This window comes from Podarcis erhardii (assembly GCF_964252035.2).
Source record: "Podarcis erhardii genome assembly, chromosome: 12".
Lineage (NCBI taxonomy): Eukaryota > Metazoa > Chordata > Lepidosauria > Squamata > Lacertidae > Podarcis > Podarcis erhardii.
The window spans coordinates 8,277,171-8,299,272 of record NC_138513.1 but is presented as its reverse complement, the minus strand read 5'-3'; the positions used below and the strand labels follow the sequence as shown (position 1 = coordinate 8,299,272).

At 45.3% G+C, this 22,102-nt stretch overlaps 1 protein-coding gene and 1 long non-coding RNA gene across 8 annotated transcripts in view; one reads left to right on the top strand and one right to left on the bottom strand.

Annotated features, from left to right (window-relative positions):
* Positions 1-22,102, bottom strand: part of LOC309325870 (sodium channel protein type 5 subunit alpha-like) — a 214,569-nt gene that overhangs the window by 13,429 nt on the left and 179,038 nt on the right. For 3 of the 7 annotated variants that reach the window (XM_081834160.1, XM_081834163.1, XM_081834166.1), the window contains 3 exons: positions 18,113-18,235; positions 17,126-17,248; positions 1,389-1,670 (listed from right to left, as the gene is read on the bottom strand). In XM_081834160.1, coding sequence (XP_081690286.1) covers positions 1,389-1,670; positions 17,126-17,248; positions 18,113-18,235 — 528 coding nt within the window. The remainder of the gene's footprint in view (positions 1-1,388; positions 1,671-17,125; positions 17,249-18,112; positions 18,236-22,102) is intronic. The other 4 variants (XM_081834162.1, XM_081834165.1, XM_081834161.1 and 1 more) reach the window with 3 other exon arrangements.
* Positions 1-22,102, top strand: part of LOC309326135 — a 98,306-nt gene that overhangs the window by 74,436 nt on the left and 1,768 nt on the right. Inside the window, exon 2 of the long non-coding RNA XR_014150190.1 lies at positions 19,584-19,697. This is a non-coding gene — a long non-coding RNA (uncharacterized lncRNA). The remainder of the gene's footprint in view (positions 1-19,583; positions 19,698-22,102) is intronic.

The window sequence follows — 22,102 nt, the reverse complement described above, 5'->3', positions numbered from 1 at the left end:
GTCTGGATCTGTAGTAGTGCAAGTGGAAATTTAGTTACACGACTTTCCCTGACCACTGCAACCTCTTGCACCCACTGGAAAGCTATTTCATTGTGGGATGTCATCTATGAAGAGCAACCACTCACACGAGCCCGTCCTCCCCCCCTTCTCTCTGCTGATTTCCACCTCCCTCTGCAGTCTTTCTTTGGGGAAGGGATGTAGCTCATGCTTTGCCTGCAGAAGGTCCCAGGTTCAACCCTAGCATCTCCAGGTCTGGCTGGGATAGAGACCCTTGCCTGAAATCCTGGAGAGCCACTACCACTCAGTGTAAGCCAACAGCCTGACTCTGTATGAAGGCGCTTCCTATGTACAACTCATGCTGTTCCAGAGGGTCCCTCAGATCTCGGGAATCAACTGGGGGGCTGCAGTGGAGGTATGAGAAAGACCCTTCAAAAGATTTTTACTCAAGCTATTCTAACCCACTGTTTCTTGGATCAGATTTGTCTGAACTCTACCCTGGACATCCTATTTTCCACACTGTTTTATGATTCAGACTCCTTTATCGGATCAATGCTGTTGCTTCCTGTTTGAAGTTTATTAACTGTTATTGTATTGTTTGTGTTGAAGGGTAGCTTATAAATTCCTTAAATTAATTGATGTGCAACCCTACCCCAATAACAGGCATACTGGCATAACAACATGGAAGATTTAGACAGTTCATTGGTTAGATTAATCAGTTCAAACTGTTTCGACTGGCTAAATGGATTCCTCCAATTAATTGGCCAACAGATCTATCTGTCTATCTAAGCTTCAAGTGCCATACATGTTCTTAGAAAAGGCATTCCAGTAAGGATGGGGTGGAGAATCCAGATGTTGCTGGATAACAGCTGCTTCCATCCCTGACCACTGGCCATGTTGGTTGAAGCTCATGGGACTTCAACAACCCTTGGAGGGCTACAAGTTCTCCATCCCTGCTTCAGAACTATCGGGTTGCCCTCCCCAAAAGGCAAATTTATGCAAATTGATTCAATCATTCAATCATCTACAGATCATAATGTTCCAGTCATAATGTCTTCTCCAGCTTCATTGAGTGCTAAAAACGTACCTCTTCTCTAATGCCCTGGACTTGCCTATGGTTATTACCAAATAGGCTTGGGAGTGCCTGGTTCATTGAACAGTCTACACGATTATTGACTTGCTACTCTGTTAAGGCTGAAGATGGTCTTACGGTTTTGCTTTGCTGTGTTATACATTTGACCATTTGTGAACCACTCTGTGCGGGGGGGGGGGGTGTTTAAATTAGAAGGGGTGTATAAATGAATTTATTACTAAATAAATACATTGACTTAAGATTCCTTTGGTCAGTGTGACTGCCTAATAACAACATGTATAAGTAGTAGTGAACTTACCACTTGCAGCAGAGCCAGGTAGCCTGCACCAACATTATCAAAGTTGACCCTCACTTTTGTCCAGTATAGCTCTCCAGTCTCATTCAAGTTTTGGCAATCGCTCTTGTTGTTGACCAATGTTTGGTTCATAGGGTCATCACCTATCGTGTTGTTAATGCATTTCCCAAACTTCCCAGAAAACAAGTTGACTCCCATGATGCTGAAGATGAGCCAGAAGATAAGGCAGACAAGCAGGACGTTCATGATAGAAGGGATGGCGCCTACCAAAGCATTGACCACCACCTTCGATGAATGAGAAGAAAGAACACAGTTATTGCAGGGGTTCTGGTTTAAGCCACAACTCCAAAGTTGCTACTCTACACCCACTATCCTGAGTTTGGCTGGGACTCTTACAGAAAAGCAGAATGACATTCAATGTCTTTAGCAAGAACAATGTTAAACTAGTAGAATACGTTTCAATGGATTCATCTAGGATCCTTCAATTGAGGAACATCCTCTAAACTGTCTATGTATGATGAAGTCACTGAGTGAACACAGCCTAGTAAAGACTAGGCAACACCATGCCCATAATACTGAGTGTACAATGTGTTGGCTGCTTTTGATGACTGATGGAAAATCAAGTTGCCAGCTCCTGACCCAGGGACACCCATGCTTTTTAACAGCTCCAAGGAAACGAGAAATTATTCAGAAGCACAACAGGAGTTCTGCTTCCTACAGCTGAGTGGGGAAAATGACCGACAGCAGTGCCAGAATGCAAGCCACAGTACCCATACGTACAATGTTTGGCTGAGCTGGAGCAGATACACCAATAGCGAAGCCTCTGGTTCAAGGCTAGCTACAGCTGGTGCCAAATGAAGCCTGCTTCCTAGTTTATTCAGCTAGTCAGAAGCATGCTACTTTATATACTGTTATGAAGCTGCAACCCTATACATACTTACTTGGGAGTAAATCCTATTGAACTCAATCAGACTTACTTCTAAGTGGACATGTATAGGATTCACAAGTCCTTTGGACAGATTGGCTATTTAAAAAAAATATTTATTGTCAGCTACCTCCTGGTTAGTAGTGGGCTGCGTAGCATTGATCCTCAAAGGTCTAAGATGGAGCAGCCACCCTCCAGGTGTTTTTTAGACTAATTAATGAAATGGTATAAGTCCATAATGGTGCACTACCATCATAAGCAGCCCAATTTAAATAACTGCTTAAACTAGTTCATTGTGGCTGAAGGCAAGACTCATAATCCAAACCTTAACATAATCTTCAACTGGGACAGTATTGTTCCTCAAAGGTCTTCCACAGGGATAGCCAGCATGGCTCCCTACAGATAATGTTGGAACTCCCACTCCCATTGGCCCCAGCCATATTGACCAATGGCCAGGGATGCTGGGACCTGTAGTCCAACTTCACCATATCAATGACTCTCGATCTAAAAGTTAAATATAATCTGGGCTGGAGGCCAAGACACCACTGAGTAGAAAACAAAGACATGCTAGAAGGCTCGTGATAATAGCCACGGCATATACATTCTACCCAGTCAGTGTTCCAAGTCCTGTGGCAGAGGGACAGACCCCCTATACACACCTTGCACCTAAAACAGCCTTCCACAACCCTCAAAACATTGCTGGACTTCAATTCCCATCAGCCCCCAGCCAGCATAGCCAATGGAAAGGGGTGATGAGAATTGTAGTTCAAAACTTCTGGAATGCACCAGGATGGGGAGGGCTGATTTAAAGCAATATGTGAGGCATCCATGGTGCTGATTTGCACAATCTTTCCCCCCTTTTGTAAGAGGAACGAATTAGTCACCAGCTTCTATTTCACATATTGAAATGCAAGATGGGGGAAAGGGATGCATCTCTGTCCCTCCAGTCCTAATTTAGAGTTGGATTGCCATCCTGTAAGTGGGCCAACTGGGTCTGCCACTATTTAACCCTTGATTTCATTTCCCCAGTACAGTGGTGCCTCGCAAGACGAACGCCTCGCAAAACGAAAAACTCGCAAGACGAAAGAGTTTTCCGTTTTTGAGTCGTTCCGCAAGACAAATTTCCCTATGGGCTTGCTTCGCAAGAAGAAAGCCCATAGGGAAATCTCCAGGGACCTCTTTTAAATGCTGGCGGTGGGGAGCAAAGCCTTTCGCCCCCCCCCCGGCCTTCAGAAGAGGTCCAGGAAGGCCGGCGGGGGCCGAAAGGCTTTGCTCCCCACCGCCAGCATTTTAAAAGCGGTCTGGGATAGCTGCGCTTTCCCGCTATCCCGGACCGCTTTTAAAATGCTGGTCGTCGGGAGCAAAGACTTTCGCCCACCGCCGGCCTTCAGAAGAGGTCCTGGACCTCTTCTGAAGGCCGGTGGGGGGCAAAAGTCTTTGCTCCCCCCCCCCCGCCGCCTGCCTTCCCGGGATAGCGGAGAAGCACGGCGCGTTTCTCCGCTATCCCAGACGGCTTTTGAAGGCAGGCGGGGGGGAGCAAAGACTTTCGCCCACCGCCTGCCTTCAGAAGACCTCCGCTGTCCCGGGGGCTTTTAAAATGCTGGCGGTCGGCAGCAAAGCCCTCCTGTCCCCGGAGCTTGCGGGGTGGGAGGTGGGGAGAAGGGCTTTTCTTCCCACCGCCAGCCTTCAGAACAGCCTTCTGAAGGCTGGCGGTGGGAAGAAAAGCCCTTGTCCCCCTCCCCCAGCCTTCAGAAGAGGTTGGGGGACAGACTGTCCCCGGACCTGGTCTGAAGGCGGTTTCCATAGGAACGCATTGATTGATTTTCAATGCATTCCTATGGGAAACCGTGCTTCGCAAGACGAAAAACTCGCAAGAAGAAAAAACTTGCGGAACGAATTAATTTCGTCTTGCGAGGCACCACTGTATACAGTATATTGCCACCTCCCGCATCTTATTATCTACAAAAATCTACATTTTTTCATGGACTGTAAAGAGGACCATAAGCAACACAACATGTTTAATCGGGCATGCAAAATAATACTGTACAATTAAGGATATGATAATGTACGATCCGGCCCAAAGCCCAATGATGTCAGGGAGAATGATGCTGATTGACTTTTGGAAAGGTTTGGGACCAAATACGACATAGATCAATCAAGATAATACCATCAAGGGAAGAAAAGTCACATTTGCAATATGGTTCTGAAGCAGCAAAAATGAATTATGTAGCAAACACATAGTATCGTCCCTGGCAGGAAATAGTATAATGGCAACATGCATTCCAACGGACAATATGGCCATCAAATTACGGACACATCACTCAATATTTTGAACCACCATATGTACAGTACAAAGGGTTTACATGCATGCAGAGCATTACACTGGGGCCCAATCCAGCAAAAGGGAAGTCACGATCCAGCAACAGAATGGAGCTTAGATGCATTAACTTAAGTTCTCTTGATTTAAAACTGTGCTTGGTTCAGCCATGGCAAACTTTTGTTGGACTGTTTCCATCTTACTGAGACATATTAAAGGCTTGGGAAGTCTTCTATAAATCTGGCATTATCACAGACACTGCCAACTCTTTGTCAAGACTGAAGTAGAGGAGTGCAATAATTGGTCTACCCTTTGTGGCTTTCTCTGAATTTGCCGCCTCCTGCTTTTCCGAGAGCTCCTGACTTAACCTTCCTCCCCTTCTGCTTACATTTTGGAAACTGAGACAAAGTGAACTGGGGAGGGGATAACATTTTGAGTCATGTGTGGATTAAATTATGGGAAACGTCACTTCTTGTCGTCTAACAGGCCAGTGTCTGACTTTCTGACAAGCCCATAATATAACATTGATTTCACCATTAGTATTTGCAGTGTCTGTAAAGGAGAAGAATAGAAGGAGGATCACAAGACTCTATACATCAGAGGAAGGCAATTTGTTCTAGTGCATTGAAAAAAATACTAATGATGATGACTTTTTAAAAAATGTATTTTAGAAATCAAGGATAGGGCAGTCATTTGTTTTAATTGTGAACAAACACTCTTCTTTTGTAAGGGGGGGGGAAAATGTGGCCATCCAAATGTTGCTGGACTCCAAATCCCATCACCCACAGGTCAACGGTTGGGGTGATGGGATTTGTAGTCTCAACAGCATCTGGAGAGTCTCAAGTTCCCATGTGTTCTGTTGGTATAGAACATTAGTACTGACACTTGCAATGTAATAATTTGCTGGGGCAACCCAATCAGATGGGCAGGATACAAATAAATTATTATTATTATTATTATTATTATTATTATACACTGGCTTCCTCTCGTTTAGTACGTTCTAATACAATGTCTGCTGTATAAAGTTGTGCTGCTTATCTCTGGAAGGAAACAGGAGGGACTGCTGTGGGACAAAGGATTTCTATGGAAACAGGGGAGATGTGGTCATTGACTATCCTGCAGAGAACTGGACCGTGTGTCAGGAATGCGGTCAAGGTGTGACTGGGGTGCGCAGTAATAATAAATAATAATAAAAATAAAAAACATTATTTATACCCCGCCCTCCCCGGCCAGAGCCAGGCTCAGGGCGGCTAACACCAGTAAAATTACAATAAAAACATAATAGAAGGGGGAAAAAACCCCAATTAAAATGCAGGTTAAAATACAATTTAAAATGCAGCCTCATTTTAAAAGTAGCCCATAGATCAAAACCATAGGGGGGGGGGACATAAGGGTCAGACTGAGTCCAAACCAAAGGCCAGGCGGAACAGCTCTGTCTTGCAGGCCCTGCGGAAAGATGTCAAGTCCCGCAGGTCCCTAGTCTCTTGTGATAGAGTGTTCCACCAAGTCGGGGCCAGTACTGAAAAGGCCCTGGCCTTAGTTGAGACCAATCTAACCACCTTGCGACTTGGGACCTCCAAAGTGTTGTCATTTGTGGACCGTAAGGTCCTCTGCGGGGCATGCCAGGAGCACTTAAGCTCACATAAAATAGACAATATCATCCATGAGAGTGCACATCTGCGTTGTGCTGATAACAGGGTTGGCCGGCCCATCAGGTGGACTGAGGCAGCCACCTTGGGCAGCAGAATCTCACAGGGCGGTGCCCCTACAGACGCCATGGAAGCATGGAGAAGTGGCAGCTTCCAGCGAGATCTCACTGTCTGGAGGTGCCAGAGATTAAATCGGGCAAAGCATGCACTCTGCCACTGAGTCATGGCCTCTCCCTAATTAGCCTTAGGCTCTGTCACTGTTGTATTCTCCTCTGGTTTCCTTTCGAAAGGAGGGCAGGGAAAAGATGTGCACAATTATAGTAGACTGCCTTTCTAAGAGTGTTTGGTGGCACTTCATTTCGTATGTGCCGAATTCAGATATGCAAAACTCCAAATCGCAGTTTGGCTTTCATTATGTGCTTTGCTTTTATTTTTCTACAATATCTGCTCCCTTATCTATTTGGAAAATACAATCTCTGTACTGCTTTTATGTTTTGCAACTCTGATTATAGTCTCTCTGTACTTTTCGATTTTGCATTAATAAAAAGCTTAATGTAAAAAACCCCCAACTGTTTTAGAAAAAAAGTTAAAGAAGAGCAGGGGAGGGATGTGAACAATTAATCGTAAAGATTCATTGTCGTTTGTCATTCATGGCTGTTCCTTCATCATAAATCAGTCACTGTATTCCTGGCTCGAGGAAGAAATAGCCTTCATGGCAGCCTGGAAAGCAAGAGTAGTAGAACATTTTGTGCTCAACAGCAGTGTAGCCTGTGCTGGTTATGAGTGAGATCTATGCATGTGGATATGTTTATATCTGCCAACCTTTTTCACATGAAAACCAGTGGATAAAATACTTTGGGCTTGTATGTCTAATGTCCAGAAACATTTCATTTAAGAGCTGCTTATATTTTGTGCCTGCTTGTGCGTTTCTGTGATGTCTGCGGCATTTTTGTTGACCCAATTTACATTATTCAAATTAAAAGTACAGTGGTACCTCTGGTTACGAACTTAATTCGTTCCGGAGGTCCGTTCTTAACCTGAAACCGTTCTTAACCTGAGGTACCACTTTAGCTAATAGGGCCTCCCGCTGCCGCCGCACGATTTCTGTTCTTATCCTGAGGTAAAGTTCTTAACCCGAGGTACTACTTCCGGCTTACCGGAGTCTGTAACCTGAAGTGTTTGTAACCTGAGGTACCACTGTATTAAGAAAGCAGCTCCTGTTCAAATACTGGCCAAAATGAAATCTTTTGTGCTGGCTGTGTGTGTGGCGAATGCAACCCCACACATTTGGTCCTTGTTCAATGTCCCTCTGTGCCAACCCAGAACTACTGCGAATACACTGCATGGCACACATGTGAGATTTTAAGACTTGAATTTCCAAATGAGGAACGCTGTGGGAAAAGGGACATGCACACATTCAAGACACAAGCATGCGGGTTAAGCGGGGTGGGGGTGCAAAAGGATCCACCAGGCCACGCAACGCCTAGCCTTCTCTCTCCCTTCTCTCCTGTTGCCTTCTGAACACGTCAAAGAAAGCTCATTCGGGTAACAAGACAAGGTACAAAAAGCTTGGACACATAAACATTTGGAGGGCAAAGCTATCCATGGCTACTCACTATGTGCAGGGACACAAGACACAATAAGAGATTGAGTGTTGGGGGGGGGGCTCGTTTAATTTCATTGTACAATGACAATAAAGGTATTATTATCATCATCATCATCATCATCATCATCATCAGTTGCTGGGAATCACAAATAGGAAGGAGTGCTTTCAGGCTTCCCAGAAGCATCTAGCTGGTCAGTGTGAGAGCAGGATGCTGGACTAAAGAGACCTTTGGGCTCTTGGATGTCCCAGGGCAACAAAGCGCAATTCTCTTTGAGACCCACTGATGGCAGCAGTTGGGCGTTTAGAAAAACGTGAGGTTATTACCATGACTCAGCATGAATGGTGAGTTGCAAATCTAAGAAAGCTTGTGCTTCTAGAGCAGCCGTTCTCAACCTGTGGGTCCCCAGATGTTGTGGGACCACAAATCCCATCATCCCTGAGCTCTGGCCTTGCTAGCTAGGGATGATGGGAGTTGTAGTCCAACAACATCTGGGGACCCACAGGTTGAGAACTGCTGTTCTAGAGTCTAGGATGTTTAACCTAAGCTTCTTTTCTTTTCCTTTAGCTTCACTGAAAAGAATGCAGATTATAAAGCACCTGCTCTCTCCAGTTGTATATGTGTCAAGAAAACAGCAGATCTGTTTCCTCAGTGTTTTCTGTCTTGCAGAGGCCAAAGGAACCCAAACTGAGCTCAGACTGAATGAAGGACAAATGAGACATGACTTTATTCATGAGATTAGAAATTCCACAAATGGCGTTTTATAAAAGAGCTCCTGATCTAGGTGGGACTATGAGAAGGGGCGAGGAATTTAACCTTTTGCTGAAGTCCTGCTTTGGATCACTGTTCCACCCGCCCCCCAAAAAGCCATCCCCATTGCTCCAGTTCAGGAAATGAGGAGAGGCATCTGGTTGCTGATAGAAGGATTGAGAGCCAGCGTGTAATAGTTAGGCATAACGGACAATTACTAGGGAGAAGAGGGTTCAAAAAACCCCTTAGCCATGAAGCTGGCTGGGTGACCAGTCACTGTCACTCAGCCTAATCTGCCTCACAGGGTTATTGCAAGGAGAACATGGGAAGGTGTGGGAGAACCATATATGCTACCATTAGCTCCTTGGATATAAATGCAATACAACAACAACAACAACAACAACAACAACAACAACAACAACAACAACAACAACAACAACAAATGTCACATCTAGTTTGCCCCTGAAAATGACACTTCAACTCCTTGCTTGGACATAGGGAGTTGCACTTTCTCCACCTGTTGCAGTGAAGCAGCAGCTGCTGCCAGCAATTCTGCTCTGCTGCCAGGACAAAATGCCAAAACAGAAGGTTTTTTTAAGGAAGCAGAGTGAGTGGTGATGCAGGGCATATGTATTCGTATCTGAATGTGCAACATACTTGGGTCCCCGTTGAAGCAGTTGGGCATGCATGGCTACAAATGTACACATGCATTCCTTCAGGTACTTGAGGGTATGTGTCTTGAATCACAGGTCCCCAAAACCCTGGTTTTGGAACCTTATTTCCTACAATGCCAACACTCTGGGCACTCAGCAAACCAAGCAGACTACCAAGCTCTGTAGGGTCAAGGCCACCCTCTAGGCTTCAGAAACAGCCCAAATGCTATCAGCCAACCTCCATGACCAGGCTGTGAGCCAGCTCCTCATTCTAACCAATGCCATAAGAACAGAAGATGAGCCTACTGGATCAGTCCAAAGGCACTTGTATAGTCCAGCACCCTGTTCTCACAGTGGCCATCCAGATGCCTGTTGAATACAACAGCACTCTGCCCACCTGCAATTCCTAGTATCCAAACAACCCGTGTTGCAAAAGAGAATGTGTTGCCTAAGGTAAAGGTAAAGGGACCCCTGACCATTAGGTCCAGTCTTTACCGACTGGGGTTGCGGCGCTCATCTCACTTTATTGGCCAAGGGAGCCGGCATACAGTTTCCGGGTCATGTGGCCAGCATGACTAAGCCGCTTCTGGAGAACCAGAGCAGTGCACGGAAAGGCCGTTTACCTTCCCGCTGGAGCGGTACCTATTTATCTACTTGCCCTCTGATGTGCTTTCGAACTGCTAGGTTGGCAGGAGCTGGGACCGAACAACGGGAGCTCACCCCATCGCGGGGATTCGAACCGCCAACCTTCTGATCGGCAGGTCCTAGGCTCTGTGGTTTAACCCACAGCGCCACCCGCATCCCTAACGTGTTGCCTAGACACCTGCAATTCCTGGCAAATGGTATTCAGAAGACCATGTCTCTCATCAGCGAAGGTAGAGCATAGCCATTGTGGCAAGTAGCCTCTCCTCTGACTTCTGCCTCGTTTTGCACTCTGATCCAGAACTAACCACCAGCCCACCTGGGCCACATTCTGTGTCTGTGGACCATTGTTTGCCTCTCCAGAATCTGAATTCTGATCTGCCTGTGCTAGAGCTCAGCTATGGGCCCCATGGTGCTGTCTCTGAGCTTGGGCAAGTTTTGACAATAGCCCTCAGCAACCTAGTCTACTGCATGTGTGCCACAGTTCAATGTCTCGCTGTGTAGCCCACCACTGCATGAACCAGTCCTGAGCAAGAGTTTAAAATAAAAACAGGAAGGAGGGTGGGGGATGGAGCGACTACCTAGGTGTATTCGCAGAGATCAAGGATGGGGAAACTTCATTTGACCCTTGCCTCAAGGTGCCTTCCCTTCACATTCAGTCCTGATGCTCTGATTAGCCCACCATCATAGGGCCCATTAACTTCAAAGAAGTTTCGCCAAGTCCATTGGCTTGAAAACGAGGCTATTGTCTCATAATGTGTTCCCACAGAATGAACCTACGAGCTATTATCATCCTTCCCGCTTGATGTATTTGTACTGGGGTATTAAAACTACTTAATACATGTCTTATAGGGGCTGAATTTCCTTCTGCACTCTAGAGCATATCGTCAGCTGGTAATAATGCTAAGTTTTACTGTCCGTAAGCCATGGTTTAAGTGTGGCTAAATCTACTAAAAATAAAATGACTTGATTTTCCTGGGGCGTGTGTTCGTAATTATTCCTCACTCAAATCTGACCAAGTAAATGCACCAAGAGAGGAAGAAAAGGGCCCAGTCCAGCACAGCAGGCACTAGGGGTGGAGGAGAAATTCGACTCACAACACATTTACAGCTGAATGTATCAGATTAGCACTTTCAGAAACCAAACACAGCTAGTCTTTGAAATTTGCACTTATGTGATTTTTGTGATGCAGTTCTCAAACCAAAACATGCAAAAATGCAATTATTCAGGAAAAAGGTGCATTAAATGAAGGTATTTGTGAAAATAGCGTACAAAAATGCATATGCTTGAAAAAATATGTACATTAGTCTAAACTGCATATAAGTAAAGGGACCCCTGACCATTAGGTCCAGTCGTGACCAACTCTGGGGTTGCAGTGCTCATCTCACTTTATTGGCCGAGGGAGCCAGCGTACAGCTTCCGGGTCATGTGGCCAGCATGACTAAGCTGCTTCTGGCGAACCAGAGCAGCGCACAGAAACGCCGTTTACCTTCCCACCAGAGCGGTACCTATTTATCTACTTGCACTGGTGTGCTTTCAAACTGCTAGGTTGGCAGGAGCAGGGGACCCAGCAATGGGAGCTCACCCCGTCGCGGGGATTCGAACCACCGACCTTCTGATTGGCAAGCCCTAGGCTCTGTGGTTTAACCTACAGTGCCACCCGTGTCCCTAAAACTGCATATAGAATTGTGTTAATTAGGGGAAACTTGCACTAAAATGCTAATGAATTTTCATGAGGATGTTTTTTCTTTAAGCTTGCAAATTGCTGCAAAATGTGGAGGGCTGATTTTAAGATTGAGAAATGGAGAAAAGGAGAGAACCAAAACTGACAGATTCTTCCCTCCCTAGCAGTAACACATGCACAGAGTCAGAAAGTAGTTGTCTGCCTTGGTGGTGAAATAGGAGACTTGTGTTCAAATCACAACTAAATTACCCTCAATTTTTAGGGCGGTCCTGTGCCCAACTTTACAGACAACAACCCTCTGTTTTGAGGGCAAACAGGCCTGCTGCTCTTTCCCACCAGGCAGAAATGGACTGTTTGTCCTATTTAACTGATAATAATTCTTTCTAAATTTGCACCTATGTATATCAGGCTTCCTCAACCTTGGCCCTCCAGATGTTTTGCTTAAATAAAATAAAATTATGGACCTTGTTAAAATGAACATAAAGTATGATTTTAACAGAGACATTATGCAGAGGTTCAGTTGGTTTACAGTGCCAGGCAGGGCCTTTTTGTGGTGGTTTCCTAATGGAAGAATTTCCCTTTTATAGTACAAGCTCCATTCCTGGTGGCATTTGCGCAAGCAGTGAATACATTCTAAATCTTAATTAATTCATTATTATAATTATAGAACTACACAATGTTTAGAAGGCATCTGAAGGCAGCCCTGTATCAGGAAGTTTTAAATCTTTGACATTTTATTATTATATTTTTATGTGCTGGAAGCCGCCCAGAGTGGCTGGGGGAACCCAGCCAGATGGGAGGGGTATAAATAATAAAATCATTACTGTACTACTATTACTATAATCAGTATGGCTTGGCAGTATATAATTGAAATTTTTTAACTTTTGCTTTTTAAGATTTATGGATTGTATCACCAACGTTTTACTCAGAGTAAACCTATGGAAATTAATGGGCCTAAATTTGTCATGTCGACTCATTTAAGTGGGTTTAATTTGAATATAACTAACACTGGACCTAATTTGTGCTTTAATTTGTGTTACATGGTGGTCATATTTCATTTTGTTCTTTCATGTAAATCCCTTTTGGGGAGGGAGAATTGCAACAGCTGAAAAGCAGCCTTTATTTTAAACACACACACACACACACTGGAACAGCTGAGTGATGATTTTGTTTATCTGATGACTTCTCACTTTTTGATTCAAATGATTTCTCAAAGCAGAGAAAACTAAAAAACAACAACTAACAAACAGTGCAATCCTATGTAAGTCTACTCAGAAGTAAGCCCCACTGAGCCCGGTGGGATTTACTCCTGGGGAAGTATGTCTAGGATTTCTGCCTAAACCTGCAGTGTCAGCTTAGCAGCAGGCAAGAATATAACAAATGGGACTATACACTATACTTGGAAGCTGAAATCCTGCTTTAAAAGAAAACCTGTGTAGGCTGCCCAAGCCCTGAAAGTTGATGACTTAAGAGGTAATAATTAGAAGAACCTGCAGGACTAAGAGGCCTCACAGCAGTTTTTAAGGTGCCCAAATTGTAAGCAGCTGCAGAAGAAATGGATTTGGCAAAATGGGCATTGACCGATGTCATTACCTCTGCATTGATCTTTGCACTTTTAGTATACCAAAACGAACATAACTCAGACACACTCATATAACCAGTGCATCTGAACAAAAGCATTATGTCCCTTTTAAACATATTGCATGTATTCTTGATTGACAGAGGTGCCCTCACAAAGGAAAGGGAGTGGTAAATAAACATATGGAGGGCACCAGGTTGGCTGATCTGACCCTATGACATATTTTCCAGACTGATATCTTTTAGAGCACATTAACACAGACTGATATCTTTTAGAACACATTAACCAGCCTTCCCCTAAGTGATGCCAGCACCCAGCAGCTGGGGCCAATGGGAGTTACATAGAATCATACAATTGTGGAGTCCTGACAAAATGAATCATACAAGCAACATTGGTCCAAATGCTTTCCTAGACAGAAAATTATATATGCAAATATGGCACAGACATGCACAAGGGAACCAAAAAATATAGAAGGGATTGCAATCCTGCACGCACGAGCGCGCGCGCGCACACACACACACACACACACACAAATGCTATGTTCACAAACAAGTGAGGGCGTAAACAAGCATATTAATGTCTACATCTCCAATTGCAAAGGTGCTTTGAAGGAAAGCAAGCCATGGGCTTCAAACGCAAACTCTTTCTTCCAAACATTTACATATTTGACAGAACATCACATGCCAGCAATGATAATTTGGCACATTTGTCAGCATTTGCTTTAAAAGGGGGGTGGGGAGAAACAGCCGTATCTGCTTATTGCAAACGCTCCTTTTCTTTTCTTATTTAAAAAGAAAACATTTTGTTGTTTTTGACCATGTATTTGCACAACGGAATTCTGCACTTTTTGTTTCCGAATTTGAACTTTGTGGTTTGCATCACCTCTATTTACATGCATCTAGCTCAGAACTCTTGGAAATAGAGGGGAACTTGAAATACGGCAAACACAGAAACACAGAATGGGAAGTGGGGCAGAAGACCATCAATTCCACCTTCCCAGCTGAAGGCAGGATCCTTCACCCATTGTGTGGGTCCAAGCAAACAGCAGGCCACAGGATGTCACAAGCCATGAATAGGAATGAGCAAGGTGCTACTCAACATGTAAAGCCAAGGCTTCTGATAATACCTGCATGCAAATGGCCCGAATGTAAACATGCACACACCGTTTATGGGATGGCAAGTGACATGTGCAATGAAATGGAGAAGAGGAGAGAGTCGCAGGGAATGGCATGCATGGCAAGTGCAGCTAATCCAGGCATTTCTTGAGCAGGAATCCTCCAAATGATTTGGCCACATTTCTTTTATGTTCACGTTTAAATGCAGCTGTAGTGCACACTATCTTTTGGGGAAAACCCTGGTTATGGGTTATTTGGGTTTTTAGAAATTGAAATTTGGTAAAGGGTGTGAAAACGAATTTGTGCATGAGAGGCTATAGGGAAAGACAGCACAGCCCCAGGGTCCATTCTTAATCCTTAACCCTACATAAAGATCAGTGCTGTGTGTTAAATCTCCGCCGGGCCTGGTAAACTCCAGAGCCAAGATGCAAACTATGGCCACATCTACCCCATACATTTAAAGTGCTCTTATTCCTCTTTAAGAATCATGGATCCCCCATGCCCAAAATCTTGGGAACTCGAGTTTCAGTGTTTCCTAAGGACTCTCAGCTCCCTTAACAATGATAGTTCCCAGGATTCTCAGGGGAAAACCGTAACTCTTCAAGTGGAATAGAGTGCTTTGAGGGCTCATCCAGACTTCCTTTTGTGCTGTGTTTCTAGTCACAGGCCTGCGCTTTACAGCACCATGATGGTAGCTCAGTCGGTACAGCATGAGACTCTTAATCTCTGGGCCCTGGGTTCGAGACCCAAATTGGGCGAAAGATTCTGGCATTGCAGGGGGTTGGACTAGATGATCCTCGGGATCCCTTCCAACACTACAATTCTATGTCTGAATGCTTTTTTATTCCCCGTGAAAACCCACTCTTTACTGCTGAATTGGAGCAAAACGATTCAGGAAAACCTGAATTGCCGTTTGTTCAAATTTAGTGTTAAAAAGCTACTGGGAAGAATGGAAATAGGGGGTTCGGACACAGCGCTTTAAAGCACAGACGTGCACATAGAAAGTGAAGGACAAAAAGTGTGGATGAGCCCTAAATGTATGCAGTGGAGGAGACAAAAAAGCCTCAGAAAAGACTGGCAACAGCAAACATGAAAAGATGTTTGGTATTGTCTTCTGAAAGATGGCTCCCAGGCACCCAAATGTATTAGCATTCCTATGGCAATTCAAAACTCCTCAAGAGCACCAGGTTGAGGAAGGCTATTGTAGCCAATATAACATATGGCTGATTCATGCATTTGACGTTTTTAGGTTCAAGAAATAACTGACTTGTGGGTTAGGGACGTCACATGTATGTACTTTCAGTGGCTGGGTTCTTGTGAACAAACATGGCACTGGGCGCCTAATCTTTCTCTTAACACTGCCTTGGCGTTGGTTTATTGGGCGGCTAGCGCATTTCAAGCCATGTGCACCATTTGCAGCGGGTGCCCTATGGTTTTATTACGCCATTTAAATGTGGGGGGTTTTCGGTAGCTGAGTTCAAGCAGCAAAATGTTAATCAGCTCATGCGCTGGTCTAGATACAGACTGAAGTAGTAAAATATCTTGGTTTAGATGAGTCTATAAGTGTAGGGAATGTATGTGCCCTGGAAATTGGGTGGTGCTCTCATGCCATGCCCTCTCCTTGGGCACACTTGAGACATAACATTTGCCTAACACCTACATCCACGAGGCCCAGAACAGCTGGATTTAAACTGTCCAGTTTCCCAGCCCCTTGCAAATATTACTTCCAATGTGTGGCTATTTGGTAGTCACAGAAGCAGGAGTGGCACACATGCTAGATAGGTGAGATCTTTTCCTAACGTGGGGATGGCTCTCTGCATTTAGAGCCTTGTTCAAATAAATAGCTTCAGGCAGAAAAGGAATCTTATCTGTCTATGTTAACTCTTAATGCAGGATATAGTAGGAACGAGGAACTGTAGAACTATATAGTGTACCAATTTGGACATCACACCAAACCATAGTTTAGCAGGCAAGAATGAGATGCAGGCTTAGACACTCTTCCTCCCCTCCCAGAAGCAAAGCCTATGGTTTTTGCTTAACCAGTGGTTTATTTTTAACCATGGCTTGTTTGAAATGTGAACTTCAAACCATGGTTTATGAAGCTGGCTTGTTCAAACAAATCACACTTAAAACTATCGTTTAGGGTTCTGATATCAGTGGTTAATCAAAAGTGGAAGCAAAATTTTCTGGACTCCACTTTGTAGCTGCGCTGGAGGAGAAAAGGGGGAAATGCATGGATCGGGGGCTCTCCTAGGCTCCTTCGCATCACTATGAACCACGGTTTGCTGTAACACCCAAAGGCAGCCTTTCTGTGAGGGGTCTGGTTGATGGCAACGTTTGCCTCATCTTCTGGCAGCTTTTGTGGGTGCACAAAAGGCCACCTTACAGCTGGAGAAGCCAAATTGTTTTCTTTGGAGCACCTCATTACTGAGGCAGATTTGTCAGCCAGATGTGCGCTCAGCCTGAAATGTGTTTGTAAAGTGCTGTAGGACAAGGAATGTGGCAGGATTAGCTCATAAGGGACTCCACCAGGGTGGGCATCAGTCAAAGCTGAAGCTACTCCTACAAGCAAGCTGGATGAATTTGTCAGAGGAGGAGGGAGGCAAAAGAGGGGGTATATTGCAACATATGGCATTTATCAATTGTTTCATTTACAGCTTAGGATGAAAAACGAAAACAAAAACACAACTAAGGAATGAATGAACAAATGATGGAAGGAAGGAAGGAAGGAATGATGGCCCTCACAACATGCTGGTGGATGTCCATGGACAGGTGGGCTTCGATGATGGGTCATGTGGGTTGTTGTTTTAACTGAATCTTACCCTCATCCCTTCAAATCGTGATAGTGCTCTTAAGGGTCTCAGAGCTCTGAGGGTCCTAAGGGATTTAATGGGACCCATTTCGGAGTATCCAAGTGTACTAGCTATGAGGCTTACTAATGAGACCTGAATGGAGACACAAAATGGAAAAGTCCAAACCATTAGCACAAATCCTACCATTCAGCTTCTCTTCTCTGGATTTTCACCTGTAAAGATAAGCCTGGTTAATCAACTGATGAAGAAAGAGCCTAAAAGGAGGAAAAATATATAGCATTAACCCAGCACGAAGGCAGGGGCAAAACAACCCCGTCAGCATTCTCATGCATAAAAAGCATTTCCAGGAGACCTTCAGGATATAGACCCATTCACTGATTTCCAGTGCAAAGTGAAACCACAAGACTTCAAAACCAGAGGGAACCCCCATCTTAAATGTTGTCTTACTTTCCTCAAGGTGACCACATGGAGCTCCAACTGATGTCAAAAGCTGGTCAGAAAAAGGAAGAAAGAAGGACCAGCAAAGTCTAATTCTGGCAGTGTTTTCCTGAAACACAAACTTTTTGTGTGTGCAGTTGATTTGAATTTTTTTTTATATAATTGAATGGAAACAGCAGAGATGTGGGCACAGCTCCCATTATTAAATTATGCAAACACTGTAATTTTGTGCCCTCAAGATGAATCACTTTGCAAGACCCAGCCATTTATTACGATCCTTTGAAAAAGAATGCCATAGCCTGTGATGTATCTCTGTAATACCCAATTTCGTTGTGTGTGTGTGCGTGTTTTAAATGGTGTTGGATCTGTGTCACTATGTTACACCCTTCTCTATAAAGAACTGTAGCCATTGCCTTGCTTTGGATTAGCAAAATGAAGCCGCCATGTGCCACCTTAAGGAAAGACTTGATGGCCCGTTAACCTGTGGGAAAGAGAGAGAAGGTGCTGATTACTGGAGGTGAACACACTTCATAGACACTGAAAGACGACAACCCTTACCCTTATGCTCTCAAATCGGGACAGGGCTCGGAGGGGCCTCAAGGCCCTCAGCGTCCTGAGGGATTTCATAGCGGCCAGGTGGTCATAGCCGAGAATTGATCCTATCTGGCAAATAACTGAAATCTGTGCAGATCGAATGGAATTTGAAATTATTGGTCAAGGCGAGCAAAGAGAGAAAGGAAGAGACACAGAGAGAAAAAGGAACAGCACAATCAGGGGAAGATTCTGAGAACCCAGGTAAACTCACTTGGCCATTTTGATACAAGTGCAGGTGTACGTTGTGAGCGAAAAGGGGCTACATTTCTGACGAAGTGTCTGCTCCACCGTGACTCAATGTGCCATGTGGCTCACAAAAGTGCTTAAAGTGGGCTGTGCAGTGGAATGAATGCCCAACTAAACATTCAGCTCCGGGGTCATTGGGATGAAAGAGTGGTGGAAGGCCAAAATCTGGGGAGGGTGGGAATAAAATTGAGAAATTGGGATTGGGACAGGGGACCTACCAGGGTGAGTGGCAGTGTGGCTGCCATCTTCCTTGCTCCCAACAATGCCTCAGGTACAACACAATACAGGGCAGTATCTAAAGAAGCAGATCTGCTGGGTCAAGGACTTTTGAGTGGGCAACAGAACTTCCCCTCCCTCTCCTCCCCTTGCATTCCCCCAATTTTTTTCTAGGTTTTCTTCCAACCCTCCAGAGCAGATTTGGGGAGAGCACAGGAGATGTGAGGGGAGAGAGGAGGGGAGGGAAGTTCTGCTGCACAGGTGGAAATCATTGTGCTAGCTAGTGGATCTACTTTACAGTGTCATTCCAAGGAGACAATCAGACAAAACATAGCCACCTGTTGGGCCACCAGTAGAGTCCCATCACCACCTCTTGGGACAGTGCCCAAATGATATTTTAAAAGGGGGGAGGTGCTGCCAATGTAGCTTGTCCCAAGAAGCCTCCGCTCCAATTTTTCAATTTTCTCCACCCCGCCCCCCCAGTTTTCTGCCCCAAGTACTCCCCAGTCTTCCTCCTCACCGTCACAAGGTTTTTACAAATCAAATTAGGTTGTTTTAGTACCCAGCTGCTGGTTGGTTTATGTTTGTGTTTATCACTCTGATTTTATGGCTATTTTGTCATTTTATGTGGTGATTTGTTATGCTTATCTTTACGAGATGAACTCTGCTGCTTCAGTCTTCAACGTACCTTGTCCTGGGCTCCCTTGGGAGGAAGGGCGATTCACAAAACCAACAGCTGAATTGATTAAAGTAACTAGATGCAACAGGGGCACCCTCATTTCATTGACTTGTGCACCTAATTCATTCATGGGTAAGGCAAAACCTTGAGAAGGAGGCACAGCTGGGTGGGAGAACACCTGCTTTGCATGCAGAATGCCCACAGTTCCTGCATTGCAGGGGCTTGGACTAGACAACCCTAAGGGTCCCTTCCAACTATGACTCTTGCGCACTTTAACCGTGAAATGCACTACAGGTGCTGCTGTCCTCCTGACATAGATTTATCAGGTGTCTGTTCTGTGGATTAGGCAGGGAAAGGCTGCAATAGCTGGCAACTCTTCGCAGCCTTGGACACAGTCCATAGGCTGAGGTGAGTTGACTAAATACTCCGCTGTTGATTTTGGAGGTATTTCATTTCTCCCTGTCAAATTTTATTCATAGGAGAAACCTCAACCATATAGGCTCTGCGCTTTGGACTTGATTAAATGTGACCTCGGAAGATATTTTTAAAATAATCAAACAGCTTTCAAAATCCGTGCTGACTGCCCCACATAGCCCAGGCAAACGTGGAAGTCAGCACTTTTCAAAGACAGCTTCCCTGCCCCCCCCCGCTCCCCCCCAATGCAAGCTTGTTAAGCAAGACCTGATTCTTCCCAACACATCTGCTTGAGCCTCTCTCTCCCGGTGAATGTTGCACCCATAATCCTGTCCTGCTAGAATGCCACACAGCAGTGCTTCCAAATGCAAGAGTTCCATGTGCCTCCTAGTAATTTGTATGGAATTGGTTTTATGCCTCTGGAAACGCTTGCGGTCTCACTTCACACATTGTTCCTATTAATCACAATTCCAGTTTACAACATTTGTATGGTGCCCAATAACAAAAGTTCTCCGAGAGAAAAGTAAAGGCAAGATTCTAAATGCTATGCCAACTTGGGTGGACATAATCTCTTGGATGAGTAAAGCATCCATTTTTGCACAGGATAACACCCCAGAGCCCTGTGAGGCTGCAAGGCTGACCACTTTTTCTTCCTCACCTGAACTTACTTGCCAATGCAGCTGGAAGAAGTACTGTGATAGAGGGGGATAGAGGGGAGGGTGGTCAGTTCTGCTAGCAAAACCCAGCGTTGGCTGCTAGAACTAGATTCGAGAGGAGGAGGGGGATTAGTGAAATGGCAGCTGCTGTCACATCGGCACCGGTGGATACATAAAACTATTGTCAAGGAGCGAGCCGACAGTAAATCACACCTTAACTCTTGATTAGCAAAAACACAGTCTTTACAGACTTGGCTGAGTGTCAGGCCTAATGAGCAGCTCATGGCGTAGGTCGTACCCCATGATTCAGTTGCCAAGACTCAAAGTCCCTGCTTCTCCACAGCCATCTAAGTCCCCTCATCTCCAGGGCTTTCCCCAAGCAAATTTTTCCTGCATGTGGCCTGGCACTGTTCTACCCGTTTCAGGCCTCTTCTGGTTCTGATTCTTCTGGGGGAGGTGAGCTTGTTGCAGCAGGAGCGGGAGGCACCCATGACTCTTCGCCAGCCTGACTCATCTCTTCCTCTTGGCTTCACCTGCTTCAGCTTCTGCCTCCGATTCTGGGCTTCTCTCTGCCACAAGCTCTCCCTGCTCACTAAGCCCTGTTACCTCCCCAGCTCCCAACACCTCTTCCCAGCCTTCTCCCACTGACCCCAGGTTCTGATCCTGCTTTCCTTGCTGGTTCCCCAGCTGGTTCCTCCCACCATTCCTCTGTGTCGAACCAGTCCACAGTGGCGTAGCGTGGGTTGTCAGCACCCGGGGCAAGGCAAGTAATTTGCGCCCCCTAACCCGTGGATTTGCGCCCCCTAACCCGTGGATTTGCCCTAACCCCAGATGTTGCGCCCGGTGCGGCCGGCCCCCCCTGCACCCCCCACGCTACGCCACTGCCAGTCCATGAGACCTATGCAGTTCCCCATGGGAAGGGTCACTTAGAATCATAGAATCACAGAGTTGGAAGAGACCACAAGGGCCATCGAGTCCAACCCCCTGCCAAGCAGGAAACACCATCAGAGCACTCCTGACATATGGTTGTCAAGCCTCTGCTTAAAGACCTCCAAAGAAGGAGACTCCACCACACTCCTTGGCAGCAAATTCCACTGTCAAACAGCTCTTACTGTCAGGAAGTTCTTCCTAATGTTTAGGTGGAATCTTCTTTCTTGTAGTTTGGATCCATTGCTCCGTGTCCGCTTCTCTGGAGCAGCAGAAAACAACATTTCTCCCTCCTCTATGTGACATCCTTTTATATATTTGAACATGACTATCATATCACCCCTTAACCTCCTCTTCTCCAGGCTAAACATGACCAGTACTCCAGGCTAAACAGTACTCCAGTCTAAACAGGCTAAACATGCTAAACTTGGATGCCTCTTTTCCAGATGAAAGGGGCAGAATCCTCAGAGAGGACCCTTGATCCTATGAACTGCACTGAGATTGATCATTTTAGGAATACAGGAAGCTGGCATACACTAAGTCCAACTATTACTCCATCTAGCTCAGCATTGTCCACACTGACTGGCTCTACAGGGTTTCAAGCATGGGGTCTCTCCCAGCCAGACCTGGAGATGTTGCAGATTGAAGCTGAGACTTACTGCATGAGAAGGAGTTGCTCTTCCACTGAGCTACAACCCTACCATTCAGGTAGCCAGCAACGTCCCTGCGACAGCAGCAGCCATTATGCAAATAACCATCTTCCACTGAGAACAATTTGCACGCCTAGCATCCGATGGGAAGAGGCCGCCATGCTTA